We start from the raw sequence: 15,298 nt of genomic DNA, 5'->3' as shown, positions 1-15,298 counted from the left end.
CCTATCACTGGTTATCTGTGAGAAGAGGCCAACCCCCAACTCCCCACCACTTCCTTTCAGGGGAGACCTTATTGCTCTCCACAACTAGCTGAGCCTCCTCTTCTCCAGACCAAATAACCCCAGTTCCCTCAGCCGTTCTTCACATGCCTTGTGCTCCAGGCCCTTCACCAGCTTCGTAGCCCTTCTCTGGACACTCTCCAGGGCCTCGATGTCCTTGTAGTGAGGGGCCCAAAGCTGAACACAGCACTCGAGGTGCGGCCTCACCGGAGCAGAGTACAGAGGGACGATCACCTCCCTGCTCCTGCTGGCTGCACCATCCCTGACACAAGCCAGGATGCCTTTGGCCTTCTTGACCACCTGGGCACACTGCTGGCTCATATTCATAGGGGCTATCCTGTTTTAAATCATTTTTGCTATGCAGGTTTCCAGACTGAGCTCCCAACCAGTGACTAACTGCATAGATGAAACTCTTGTACACTCTTTATTGATGTTTGTTTCTTTCTCAGAGGTGAATGTCTCTGTAAGGAAATACACTAAAGTTGGGCTGCATCCTGCGATATATAGAATGTCCATAGTAAGTCAAGGTATTTCTGCTCCTGTTGAAATCAATGAGAGTTTTGCTACTGGTTTTGAGAGGGTCAGAGTTTGATTCTGGATTTCCTCCATCCTTATGGACAGGAGGAAACTCTATCCTCTCCCTGCAACTCCATGCAGGAGATACTTTGCGGGTAGAAGGTTTAGGGTTCAACCTTGGACTTATTCACAGTACTCTTTTTTTGAAGTGAGGTGTTATTCTAATAATGTAGGAAACCAGAAGACAACTTGATATCTCTGAATCATTCCAGGAGGAAACAGAACAGAAATTGGAAGTGTTTTATCTAAAAATGAAGTGTTAAAATTCTTGTATGTCCTTAAGCAAGTGTCAGAGAATATGATAAAGATATCTTTATGTATACACAAGTCCTGTTTATTATTACTGTAGCAAGAAATTGCTTGTCAAATGCATGATATAAAAGCATTTGACAGTCTTCATATTTTTTCTTTCAAATAACACTTGTTTTTTGTTTTTTGTTTTTTGTTTTTTTTTTACCTTTTTAGTTGAATGCTTTTTTTTACACTGAAAAGAAAGCTGCTACTACTAGTTTGCTGCATTGCAGATGGTTAAAGCTTAAAATCACAGCTCGTGAACACAAGACAACCCATTGAAGTTTGAGGTCTGGGCTTAAGCTTGTTCTTAAGGTCTTGATGTTCAAAAGAACATTGAGTTCGCTTGAGCAAAAAATGTCTCAGTGGGCTGAGCCAATGTTTGTTTCATTGCACGTTGTATGTTAAGGATTGAGATGGTTTGTTTTTTGAGTAGGAAAAGATAGGTTTTGCTACTGTTTATGTTGAAGGAATGCCTGAAGACCTGTGTATACATCTTTGTTCCTGATTCCAGCACTGTATCGGGGAAAATGGTAAAATCCATGTATGGGTGGAATTCACCACGTGTCTTGCTTTATCTAGTTAAAAGGCTGAAGTTAAAAATGAGAGCTCCAAGAATGTGTGTAGCATGAGTGCCCAGAAAGAATTGCAGTGTTGCTTTCATGGCTCAGTGTTGAAAAGGATATTCTGTAATTTGGATAATAGATAAATTTTTGCTAAGGGTTATTGGATTGGATCTCATTTTTCAGTGTTATCTGTCTCAGCTTGCATTTTCCCACCTTCATTTTAAGAACTATAAACAGTAGACAGCTCTCGCTTTTTAGTTAAATGTTTTCAGTTTGCTTGCTATATTTGTACTGAAAAGTACCTTCTGTGACAATTTAATTGTCATTTTTCTCTTTTAAGTTTTGCATCTGCTTTCTAAATAGTATATCCTAGCACGATGACAGTTACATTATTTACAAAGCAGTGTGTTGTTTGTCACTGAAACATAGCTGTTTGCTATGAAGATGTAGGTTTCAAGTAAACTTGCAGAAAACAGCATCTCTGAATCTATGCAAACTATAAACAGACAAAAGTGTATTTTAAAAAATATGGATGGCTTTCTGAGGTCTTTAATAATGCAGGTAGTGATGAGTCAATCGGTAGCACTCATTAATGAGAAAATACTTATTCCACTTGGTAGGCATACCCCCTCTAGGATTTGCTTTAGCAAAGTTTTATAGTTCTCTAATTGAGACATTAAATAATAGTCCTTAGCAAAGTCTTTATGCAGGTTTTGTATCTGCTTTCCCTATAGTAATCTTTTTCTTTGGACAATACTTAAAAAACATGTTTCAGACTTATGTCACAGAGTTGTAATTACAAGTAATTTGGAAACCTTAATCATTTGGAGATTACCAGCTAGGGAGGTTGCCACAGGCAGCATTGGAGGAAAAGTTAGCTCAAACACGTGAAGGAGGAAAAGTAGTTTAACACTGCCAAGTGGTGGGGCATCCATCAGGGGAATTCTCTTGTTTACATGGTCTTTTGGGCATTGCTGCTATAAGACATGGAGAAACAAGGAACAGTGAAGCAACCTATTAAGAGCCTCGTATCAGTGAAAGCAGCTATCATTCAATAACCTTTCAGTCTCCAGTGCAACATGTTCTGGTGTATAGAGACTTTAGTCAGCAGCTCGCTGGCAGAATGCAAGGTTTATTTGCAAAGACTGCTAACGGAAGTGCTGGTCTCGTAATGCTTTTCTGCAGTTAAATAGGACAGGTTCCTCTGAGGATATATGAATGAGTTAGATTTTCTAATGTTAAGTTTAGCTATGTTTGTACTAGCAAGGGCTGTGAAGCTTTGTTGAAACATTGTAACAACTACAACAGTTCTAAGAGAAGGTGAATACCCTCAGGGTAGAGAGTATTGAATCTGTAATAAATAGTAATCCACTTGTTGGATTTCATCACCACCACAAATGGCAACTAGTCTTGCTGGTCTGAAGAGATCTCAGTGCAGTTATTGTATTGCACTTGCTCCAGTAAAATGTGGGGTAGAGTTGCTGCTTGAATTCCTACCTGTAGAATTTAGAGCATTCTTTTCTGTGGTCCTACTCTAGCAGCACCATGACTGTTTTTAAGCTCTCTGGGATATTTCAGTCCACAGTCCAATCCCTAGTTTTGTGGATATGTAGACCTGGGCACACAGTATCTCATTTACATGTCTCCATTTATGTTGCTGATTTTTATACACTTCACGAATAGCAAAGTAGTCCCCTTAAATCCATTTCTCCACAAGTGGGGCCCAAAGGTAAAATGGTGCCACTGTCCCTGTGCATGCTGCCAGTACAGTTTGTTGTCAACTTGTGCATTAGCTGCTGCAAAAATAGTTTATTGGTCCCTGACAGAACAGGCACAGACAAACAAATGACCCCAATTCTTAAATAAAAGTATTGACATTTTTGATAACATGGGTGATTCTAGTCCAGGATCTCCAGAATTATGAGAGATTGCTCCTCTGAGTATGATGGATTTTTGTTCATTCAAAAATGTGCAGAATTTACCTCATCTTAGCTATAATAGCTCCCCTTCTGTCCTTCCCCTATCATAAATATATTTGTTATCCATATCTGAGGCTAATATCTGCAGTTATTTGTAGTTCAGTAGGAGTGATGGATATATTGTGGTCATGATATCTCACATTTTGCATTCCCAATGTGGAAGAAATGGTGTTTTCTGCTACTTTTCCTCACACAGTGTGTTATATCCAGTAACAGAAAAATATGGATGGATTTTTCTTTAGGCCTGAGACCTATGTACCCTGATGGTGCACATAAGAGATCTGTTAGGGTGTTTTTTTTGTTTTGGTTTGTTTTTTTTTTGAGGGTAATTATTTTATACTCTTTAAACAACATGGATTTGCTTTCTTGTCCCTCATCTAAGTGATGTCAGGGCAGTAACTCTCGATTTTGTTATGCTTTTTGTCTTGAAGAAAATGAGAAGATATTTAGCTCCCACTTCTTATTTGAGGTGTCCTGCCTTAAGTCTGTGCAGATAAGGTTTTTTAGAATGGAGTCATTCTCCCTACTCACAACAGGTATCCTCACTGAAGTGCGTGGCCAGCCAAACACTTCCCAGATTATGCTATGTGATGCATGAGTTGTTGGGCTTTGTTTCCAGGAATAGCGTGTAGCGCAGCAGTCCCAGGGAGGAACTGCTGGAAAACAAAGCTGTGCTCGCTTCTCTTTAGCACATGGTATAAAAATATGTACATACAAGATCAGGGTTTGGCAGTTCAAATAAAGTAATTAAGATTATACAGAAGGGGTTCCAGTAACAAGCGTAGCTTTACATTGATTAATATGATCCTGACACGTGCATGGCATTTACTTTTTTTTTTATGATGTGAATCATTGGGAATGAGGTCTCACAATCAAACCTTGTTGCGCGATGGGGTCCATGGGCGAGCCAAAGAGAAGGGCAATTTTCTAACACAGCTAATGAGCACCAGTGTTAATCTAGGTAGGTGTGGGGTCAGATCCTTAAATAACTTAGGTTAGCGTAATAGCTTAGGTTAGCGTAATAATCCTTAAATAACTTAGGTGGCGTAACTTCAGTGGATTTAAAAGTTGAATATGAAAGTGTTGCACAGCTCTACAATCAGGGAATCTGAGTTTTGACCTCAGGTAAAGGCCCAGTGCTGTGGGAAGTATGACCATAAACAGTCCATCAGATAACGTATAATATGTGTGTATAAGGAACCAAATAGGTGTTTGGATGGTGGTGCTCAGGAAACAAAAGCCTGTTATCACAGGGAGGTGATCATCCCCCTGTACTCTGCTCTGGTGAGGCCACACCTCGTGTGCTGTGTTCAGCTTTGCGCCCCTCACTACAAGGAGGACATCAAGGCCCTGGAGCGTGTCCAGAGAAGGGCTACGAAGCTGGTGAAGGGCCTGGAGCACAAGTCCTGTGAGGAGCAACTGAGGGAACTGGGGTTGTTTGGTTTGGAGAAGAGGAGGCTCGGGGGAGGCCTCATTGCTCTCTGCAACTGCCAGAATGAAAGCTGGGGGGAGCTGGGGGTCAGCCTCTCCTCACAGGTAACTAACGATAGGACTAGAGGGAATGGCCTCAAGTTGCACCAGGGGAGGTTCAGGTTGGCAATGAGGAGACATTTCTTGTGAGAAAGAGCAGTCAGGCACTGGGACAGGTTGCCCAGGGAGGTGGTGGAGTCACCGTCCCTGTGGGTGTTCAAGGAGAGGTTGGACGTGGTGCTTAGGGATATGGTTTAGTGGATGATAGTGGTGGTAGGGGGATGGTTGGACCAGATGATCTTGGAGGACTTTTCCAACCTTAATGATTCTGTGATTCAGTCCCCAGCTCTGCTGGGAGCTACCGGAGTTGCTAACCTGTGCTGCGTTTATGGTAGGTAGCCAGGAAATCATGCACCAGCTCCCAGGTGAAGGTCCCAGCTGTTCTTTGGTCCTGATTTTTATCAGTAAGCACCAGCCTACAATAGGCAGCTGTAGATTAAGTGGCAGGCACAGAATTTCAAAATAAGGACAAACTATAGGGAAACTGGACAAATGGAAATTTAAGAGTGAGTGCAAAATACCCATGATGCAAGGGGGAAACAGCTGATTCATCTGATACCCTAATTGCACTATAAACAGGACCTTGTCACTGTTTTGCCCATTTCATTTTCATATATGTATACACACACACACATTATACATATATATATATATATATATATATATGCTTTTTGCATCCCAGGAACAAAAAGAGGATTTGTGTATTTTTTTCTGGGAATCATCAGGATTGTATTTTTTGGGAATGTGTTTTTCCTGTCAACGGTGATTCAAACCAACACGTTTCTGCCTTTTCCTGTCTTTTCTCTCTATAAGACAACTTTTTTTTTAACCTCTAAGGTTTGTGCTGCATGCAAATTTGGAGGCAGCTTGTTGCATTATGCCTTTAGCTTTCCAAGCAGAAACCGTGTGTCAGTGAAATCATTTTAAAACCCTATCTTGAGGGCAAAGATGTATGCTTGCAGACAGATTTCAAAGATTATATTTTGGAAAAGGTCCTTGCTGGTTTAGCATAAATACACTGTTAGTCACTGATTCCTAGTTAACATGCTGGGAAAAGATGCATTTGATTGTGGAGGATTACATGTGTAATCTTCTGCTGAAATGTATCAAAAAGCTAAAACTTCTGTGCTTAACAAAAAACATTAAAGTTGCATACAGATACAGAACTGTGAATCAAAATGCAAACCTTCAGATGAACTGAGTTAGAGATGTTTTTGTAAGGAAAATAGCTATCAAATTGCCTGCAGTGAGTAACATGATTATAAAATGAAAGTGAAATAATCTCCCCTTTAACTAGTCAAGATTCTAAAGATGCTCTGTTCAAAGACCACCATTACGATTTTGATAAACTAGATTTTATCAATTACATCTCCAAAAATTAAAATAGTGTGTTATGTTACTGACATTTGAGCAGTTTACAGAATTTAGGTGGAAAATAATTTCTTACTCGTTTTGCTTTGGATGTCCTTCCTTTTGACATTTTAGAATTTAATTAAAACTTTTATTTTTTGGGAAAATTTTGCTACTTAGAGAACTTCAGAAAGCATTTGTGAAGCTACTTTTTCTGTAACTGGGCACCCAGAAGTGCAAGGGATACTAGGTAAATCCTGTGTTTTGCAGTGAAGTTCAGCATTGAGCAAGCTGAGTTAAGCTGATCATAAAGTATATTGCAATATCAAGTTAAGTTAACTTTAGAGAACAATGGTGTTCATGCTTATATGGCAGACTTAATTCTGAGTTACTTGTGAGGGGCATCCTGGCATGTCTGATAGGTGGTGTTGAAGGAATCATTATGAAATAATTAAAACTTTACTTTTTTTTTTTTTTGATTTATTAAAGTTGCTTGCTTGATTTTTTATTTTTTTTTATTTTTTTTTCTATCTGATAATGGAAAGATCAGCTACACCTATGAGATCTCTTGCCGTTGCTGTCTCATTTTATTTTCAGGTCACTTTCTTGTAGACTCAAATGCAGTATGTATTCAACTATGAGTAAGAGGAACAGTTGAAAGTGTCTGTCAGTAGTGTCTTGGCAAAACCAGCCTCCCAGAATCCTAGTTTTTCAGTCTTTTTGCCTTGGAATGTCTCTGTTCATTACCTTAGGTGCCTAAAAATGTAGGTACCCAATGCCCACAGCCTTACAGATCTCTAGTAACGTGACTAGTTCTCCCATTTATAGTTTGAGATTGTTCAGCATTGTTGGTTTTCCTTTTAGAAATAATCAATTATATTGTCCTAAGGTATCTTTAAGATGTTGACACACACTCTGACGCTATTGTATATTCTTGTTATTCCGTTGTTCGTAGCGTAGTTGTACTTTAAATTACTACTTAAACAGTGGAAAATTGAGAATCTTGTGTAGTCAGGTGAAGTCTATCAGTAGAGCATTAACCCGAGGAATAACGAGGCCTGTTTGTCTGCACTGATTTTTACCAAGTGAGGCTCTGATCTTTTTTCTACCTTTTTAATTTATTGCAATAAATCGGGTCTGTGCATGTTAATTTTTAATACTTACAGAAGATTTTGCGGAGATATTTTAATCGTGATAGTCAATATGAAATAATGATTGTTGTAAATCTTATTAAAAAAAAGTTCATTATGTTGTGAAAAGATGGCACACAAGTCTACAGCCAATTGTTGCTTTCTCCCTTCCTCTCTGAACCCAGTCTGTCTCAACTTTGTCCGTCCCAACCTACTATAGCTCTGATCTTCTCAGGTCAGGTGGACCATTTCATTTCCGTAGCCATTCTAGGCCAAGTCCTTCAACTTTCAGTTCAGTGTCAGAAGTGGTGATATTCTTACGCTCCACATCCCTGCCCTCAAGAAACTGAGTAGTTATTCTGTCCCTTCAGAAACTTCAGTCACAGAAACTGACAGTAGAAGATTTGGTCATTGCCAGCAGAGGTAGCCAGCAGTACCTGAAAAGATGAGCTTGTCTGAAGATGTTTAAGATAGCTGTTCATTCATTATGCAACACTTCCTTGGAACTGTACAAGCTCTCTTCTCCCCATCCCAGCACAAACATACCGAGGTGTTTGGTCCTGGGAACAGAAGGCTTTCAGGGTTATGAATACGAACTGTGGACAGCTCTGATACACAAGACTTCTCCTGTACTGCACAGACTATTTCATTGAAGAGTAGGAGCCAAATTACAGTATGCTTCTAAGCAGGAGGAATACAGAAAGATAAGAGGATGCACTTTGTGCAGTGTAACGAACTACACAGTAATATAACAATAATATGAGACGGGGAATGCTTTTAAGAAAGGAATGTAAAAATAAAGGTTTAACGACGACCATGTTCATGTCCCTGGCAGAATGCCTTTTCCATCTTGAGGCAGTTTTTACAAGAGAAATTCACTGCCCTCCTCTCCACCCTGCTGACTCAGTGGAATTTCCCTCCATGTTAATGTCTATAATTTCTAGAGCTCGTTATCTTTCTTCTGTTATCAGGATGCCACTAAGAACAGTATTTGGTGATTTCTCTTGCTGCTTCAGGTAGAAGGCAGCACGCTGCAAGCAGTAGTATTAAAATAAAATCATGTTGAACTCAGATGACCGATTAGTCTTTTTGGAACAGGCTGCTCAAGAGCTTAATATTTGCTAAAATGTTTTCAGATTGTGTACAGAATGTAAGCCTGTTTCAGAGCAAGTTCAGCACTGAAAATAAGACTCATTTTCCTGTTGTGCCATTATGCACACCGTTAATCTGGGATTATATTGATAGTCCCATCAAAATGGAACATACTTCAGACATGAGGAAAATTTCAGAAATCAGCAGATGTTTAGCCTTCCTGTAGTGTCAAGGATGTGCTAGTACATGGTGGGGAAGCTCGTTCCTCCTGAGCTGGCAGAGCAATGGAGGAAGCACAGAAAAGGAAAAGAAACGCAGACATCAACTGCAGGCAGGTGTTGTGAGTCCCCAGGTTTTCAGGCGTGGTTCTTGTCCTTCAGGGTGATTTAATGTGTACAAAAGTCCTCAGAGTTGCCTTCCTCACCAGAGCTGTGAGAACGTGTTTGCAAGGCCCACATCTCAATATGTTTTATGTATCTGACGGAGAAATAAGGGATATCCGATTATTCTGTCATGGAGAGAATTCAAAGCAATTCGTTGCCTTCTAGTGCAGCACAGAGGAGATCAAAGGAAAGGATCTACCCTTCCCTTGTAGTATGTATGTGTTGCATAGCAAGCAAGCAGACTCAAATGGTCATAAGGATGCCATAAATTTTTTTCAGTAATTCATATTTGTGCTTTCTTTGTGTTATTCTGCTCTGAATGTTACTGCTTTCTTGAAGAAATCCTCAAACAATGGATTGGTGAGCTTTTTAACATGAATCTAAATCTTTCCATTTGGTGAATGTAGTAAATGGCATGTCATTAGATAAAGGAAACTGCATACATGGCTTTTGTCATTCATAAAACAAAAGCAAAAATTTTATACTTATTTTGGATAATAATTTTGAAATACAGTATATAATACCCAATAAAGTAGTGTTCTTTAATAATTGAAATATGGTTAATCTTTTTTCTTACAGAAGTTTTGACGTGGGGCTCCATCGCTTTCTGGTCAGGTAAGCTCATGTTTATTTTGAATTGCAATTCCATATCAAAAAGCATTTCTGTTATTAGTGTAGAAAGCCGTCTGAACTTGATACTGCTTGATAACTTTCTGTGGCAAGATCGCCTTTTATATTTCATAAACTTTTACTATTTGGCTTGGATGTTTACCTAATGTAAAACTCTTAAGGAACCTCTTTAGGAGTCATTCAGGAAATCCTTGATTCAAGAAATTTCAGCAGAGGTGTTCCAATCATTCTGAGGAAGTGTGTTTTTCCTTTATCTTGTTATTTTTTTTGGAACTGGAGAAAAGCAAACATTTTTCTAAGTATTTTTTCCACCACAAACTCAAGCACCTTCATACTTTTTAATAAGGCCTTGGATTTCATAGACAATTGTGACTCCGTGGAGGAGAGTTTTGTTTCCCTCAATAGAAAACTTGATAGATTGGATGCACAGCCTGGACTATACTCTAAAGATGAATAAGCAGTAATTGTTGTGTGCTTTGTTCACTGACATTGGGAGGAATATCATGATTAAAGCAGGGCATTTCAAGAAGAAAAGGGAGGTTGATACATTTGAATGCTACACTGAGGAACTGTTTTTGCTGTTTGGAGTTCTTTTGTGTGAGCAAAGTCTCAGGTGTTCACTAAAAATGTGTTTGCATTCATTCTCAGTAACATACATATCCCTATCTACTTATATTTACAAAGAAATGCAATATGTATTGTAAAAGATGGAAAAGTTTGCTATCATCTTAAGGCCCTCGGGGAACTCTTTGTCAGATATTTCATCCCACTAAAATGTTGCCCCTCACACAACTGAGCAATATCCATCTGAGAAGGCTTTTACCTTGGAAGAATGTCGTGGTTTAACCCAGCCGGCAGCTAAACACCACGCAGCCATTCGCTCACCCTCCCCCTCCCTCTCTGGGACGGGGGAGAGAAATGGAAAGTGAAGCCCGTGAGTTGAGATAAAGACAGTTTAATAAGACAGGAAAATAATAATAACAATAACAATATAATAATAATAATAATAATAATAATAATAATAATAATACAATGGTGATAATAGTACTACTACTAATAATATGTACAAACAAGTGATGCACAATGCAATTGCTCACCACCCGCTGACCGATGCCCAGCCTAACCCCGAGCAGTCCGGCCCCCTCCCCCCGGCTAGCCACCCCTATATACTGTTTAGCATGACGTCAGATGGTATGGAATACGCCTTTGGCTAGTTTGGGTCAGCTGTCCTGGGTCTGTCCCCTCCCAGCTCTTACTGCACCCCCAGCCTGCCTGTTGGCAGGACAGAGCAAAAGGCTGAGATGTCCTTGTCTTGGTATAAGCACTGCTCTGCAACAATTAAAACATCGGGGTGTTATCAGCACTCTTCTCATCCTAAGCCAAAACACAGCATTCCACCAGCTACTAGGAAGAAAATTAATTCTGTTCTAACTGAAACCAGGACAAAGAACTAACCCAGAACTAAGACATACAGTGAAACTGAGCATGCTGTTTGAGTCCCTCCATAAAGACCAGGTGAACGTAGGCTTCCCTTGATCTTTCCTTGCTACTGAGCTCATTCTGTTAGGCTCCTGTATTTCCTGGATAAATGCTCTCTGTAAAGCCTTCACAAGTTATGAGTCCTTGCAGCCTCAAGGCAGGGATTTGCGGCACTGCTTCACAGACTCCTGGAGCTGTTAAGGAGGGTGGTCACTCCTGGTTGCTTTTCACCCCCCTGGGCACACACTCAAAGCATGTTGTTTTTTTTTGTTTTGTTTTGTTTGTTTTGTTTTGTTTTGTTTTATATTTTCAGTACCCTGTTAATTGCCCTTGACTTTAGCTTATACAAGGAGCATACAGCTCCAGGCAGAATAACAAATGCCTACAAGCATTTCTCTACCTTAGGTTCAGCATTACTCCTGAGTGTTCTTTCCACTGAGTCCTCTAATGGCATCTAAGATATCCCTTTCAGATTCAGCTTCTCCTCTAGGTATCATGCCATTTTTGCCATTACCATGGCAAAATCTAGGATAAAATAGTAATTCTGTATCTGTACAAGGTCTGGGTACCATTCAAACAGTAATAAAAAGGGCATGCCTTGAGGGGAAGAATGCTGGGTAGTCTCCCGTTGAACACCATGCTTTTGTGGTTTAAATGAGAAAAAAAAAAAAAAAAAAGGATATGAGATCACACCAATAAAGTCTTTGTCACAGAGAATGAAGTCTGAATTATGGTTGTACAGGCAAACCCCTGTCCTGACATCACATAACCTTTGAGCTGTAGATTTTTTTATTTTATATATTTCTTCACTTACAACATGGAAGCATTTCATACAGCTCTCTTCACTGAATCTGTAGTGTTATTATCACTGAAGATGTCTGTGTTTCAATACGTAGATACAGCTTTTACTATTCAATGCATTCAAGTTCTGATATCCATTCTATAAATCTAATCACATCTATATTTTGATTAGATTTTTTTAATCGTATAAGAAATGTTTAGAAATATGCTGCTGTTGTACAGGGAATACACTGCACAGCAAGGTCTCCTGGGAAAGCAGGTAACTTCTTAACCAAGAATGGAATCACAGTAAGTGTCAATGTACTAACTTTGAGCCACTGGTAATGCTCCTGCCACAGGATATAAGATGATAATACTTATATACTGTGTTGTTTTACATCCTCTGGAGATGAAGTATTGCAGTGATATGCTCATATAATCTCTGGACAGCAAATACTTAATTTGATTGAGTTGAATGTTGTCTTTTTGAGTAATATGTTCTTTTTTCAAAGCCCACTGTAGGTCCAGTGCAGTGTGTTACTCGCACTTAGAGGCAGCTTTAGTAATACTTCATTCTCAGTCTGTTATCTCACCCTGTTATTAACCTGGGAAGTCCTCAGACACTTTCTTCTAACTGTACTGTTAAGGAGGAAATACCATTTCCTTCTGTTATAGCAGTATGAATTTTGCTTGGTTTTCCTTTAAAAGAAAAGAAAAGAAAAGGAAGCCATTGTTTAATAGATGACTTTTGGACTAGGGAACAGAAGACTTGGTATTACTTTCATCTCAGCCATTGTGCCATGTGACCTTTAGATGGTTATTGCCTTCATTATTTTTGTCTATTTAACTGGTCTCTGCTCCTAAGATCTTGCAGATTTTCTCTTGTGTTCATATAGCAGCTGTCATGAGAAATCCTTTTCACAGTTTGGGCTGCTGTGTGTGAAATAATAACAAAAAGCAGAATTGCAGAAGTGTTGAAGATCTATGAATTGTGTACTGTTTGAAACAGGGATCCTGAAAATTCATGGGGGAAGGATCAACAATTTTGTGATGAAAACTTTCATGATGAAAACTGTTTTTATACTACCCATTAAATTGTACTGTCATACTCAAAGATCATTTGCCTACTGTTTTCACACAGTGATACAGAAAAGTAATTGTTGCCTCTCCTTGTATGTTCAGCAGAATTATTAATCAGTGTTATTCAAATCACTGATACAGACAATATGTTTTTCATCATCAGTATAGGAAAAAAAAAAGTGAAGTCCTATGTTTTGTAAATCTAGGCATTCTTGTTATGGAGCAGTGGGTAATTTCTCAGTTTGAAATGCACAGAAGTAGCCTTTGGAGTAGCAGTTTAAAGGGGAAAGAACAAGAAAGGCTGCATAGTTCTGTTACCTCACTGAAGCCATTTCATCCAGTGCTGAGACTAGGGCATTAGACGAAATAAAATCTTGAATGTGTGAGAATATTTACTGTCCTGATGCCAAACAGTCCTTCCTTTAGGGCAAGGCTGATGAGGGCAGTGGAGAAGAATGACAGTTCTGGAGGCATGCTCCTTTTGAAAAATCTCCCCACTTTCAGCACTGCTGAGACTTTGAAAAGAATGTGAATCATTCATTGTGGTACAGATGTGGCTTTGAAAAGAGCTGCAGGACCACATACCTCTAACATTGCCCAGAGGTGCCCATCTGTTAGTAGTGCTCACAGCTGCCCCTGTGCTTTACAATAACTTTAGCTTATTAAGAGTTGCAGATTATATAGGTTTTGCTTATTTCTGGCCACAAATATTCTGCAAATTCAAAACGTCAAACCCCATCCCCTTTTCTAGTTTTCTCAGATGAAACAAGGCATGGTTTGGGTTCTAGGATCAAATGTTAATGTATGTTTTGTCACATGTGTAGATTTTAGTTTCAGCTAGGACACCTGTGTGCAAGGGCAGTGTGATTCCATGGAGAAAGGGATTTGGTTCTACATATGGCACTCATGGAAAAAGCAGATAGCAAGGAAAGATCTGTTCATCAGCTGGCTCATCTGCTGTTCTATTTCTTTTTGGCATCCCACAGGACTCCACGTATCTACATGCTATCCAAAAGAATAATAGAGTTTTTACTCTGTTAGTGAACTATCTGATAACTGGGTTGTTTAGTACATTAAAACAAAAAGTCTGTCCTTTTTACGCTACTCTGTCCAGAGAGGTACTGCTAAAATCAGTTCCTGTGAAGTCAAGCTTTTTCTGAAGTGCTCCAAAAGACAATTCTTTAGTGAGATGTCAGGAAGTTGCTACCTAAGTGTGACTACACAGTGTGTTGAGTCATTGAAGTCCTCAAAAATATTCAAACTATCCCAAGCTTAAGACAGCTATGTCCCTACTGTTCAGAGAGAGAAAAAAAAAATGTAGTTCTTGCTGTCAGTATTTTGTCTGTTTAAAAAAAAATAAAATAAAATAAAAAAAAAAAAAAAACACAAAAAAAAACACTGAACTTTCCCATTCTAACACAGCCAGGTCTTGGAAAGTCAACATCTGACTGCAGCAGTCCCTTTTGCTTTGTATTGCATTCCTTCCCGAATTCCATTCTGTGGTGATTCTGGGCTCCATCATCTAGATGCAGATGTTCTGCTGGGGTATGACATGGGGTGCAGCCTAAAAGATTGCCCTTTTCTGAGAACCAAATACAAATGCTGATGCTATACAGTCTCTGGTGCTGCTTTGAACATGTCTGCCTATAAAATACTATTGATTGTCTAATATACTGTAGCTGGGCTAGACAGCACAGTATTAAAGAGATTCTACTTGTCTTGAAACAGGATCAATAGAGGCATTTGGATAACTGCCTCTGACTTTGAAGTCATTAGGTGTAAAGTCCCACAAAGATACATTCTTTATTTGCTTTTCTGTTTCAGTGCATCTCCTTTGCCAAAAAAGCTTGGCTTCTCAGTTCACTCTGTACTGGTCATGTAGCCATACCTACTGGGTGAATGACAGTGCATGCTCAAAGTGTCTTCTAGAGCAAATCAGATTATGTACTTGAGAATCAAATCTTGAGTGTGGCTCTGTGGGTTGTTCACTCCACAGACCCTTACCAGTAGGTGGTATGGATAAGATCACAACAACTTTGTCTTCTTGATCCCTATCCACTCCCCTAATATTGCCTCAGTAGCTTTCACCATCAGCAATTCTCTTCTGTCTTTCCAGCCTGTGCTTTTAGTCAGCATGTAGCCTTAGTCTTTTGCCTTAAAAAAATGGCCACAGAACAGCCTTCACCTTCACTTAGACACCTTGAGGAAAAACTAACAGATTGTAATGCCCCATAAGACTACAGTGTGGTGTGCTAAAAGGCAATTTCTGCATGAGCTGGATTTGGCCAATCTGGTTTAAGAGAAGGCTAATCCTAACCAATTTTGCTGAATCTGTTTGTGCCACTTTGCCTGTGAGTCCTGGGGTGCTGGAGCAG

The 15,298-nt window shown here is 39.4% G+C and overlaps 1 protein-coding gene across 1 annotated transcript in view; it reads left to right on the top strand.

Moving 5' to 3' along the window:
- HHAT (hedgehog acyltransferase) overlaps positions 1-15,298 on the top strand; it is a 164,431-nt gene that overhangs the window by 32,949 nt on the left and 116,184 nt on the right. The window contains exon 8 of the mRNA XM_032185507.1: positions 9,534-9,569. Coding sequence (XP_032041398.1) covers positions 9,534-9,569 — 36 coding nt within the window. The remainder of the gene's footprint in view (positions 1-9,533; positions 9,570-15,298) is intronic.

Source organism: Aythya fuligula, chromosome 3 (genome assembly GCF_009819795.1).
Source record: "Aythya fuligula isolate bAytFul2 chromosome 3, bAytFul2.pri, whole genome shotgun sequence".
Taxonomy (NCBI): domain Eukaryota; kingdom Metazoa; phylum Chordata; class Aves; order Anseriformes; family Anatidae; genus Aythya; species Aythya fuligula.
Note: the sequence above shows the minus strand (reverse complement) of the source record. Positions and strands in the feature narration are given on the sequence as shown.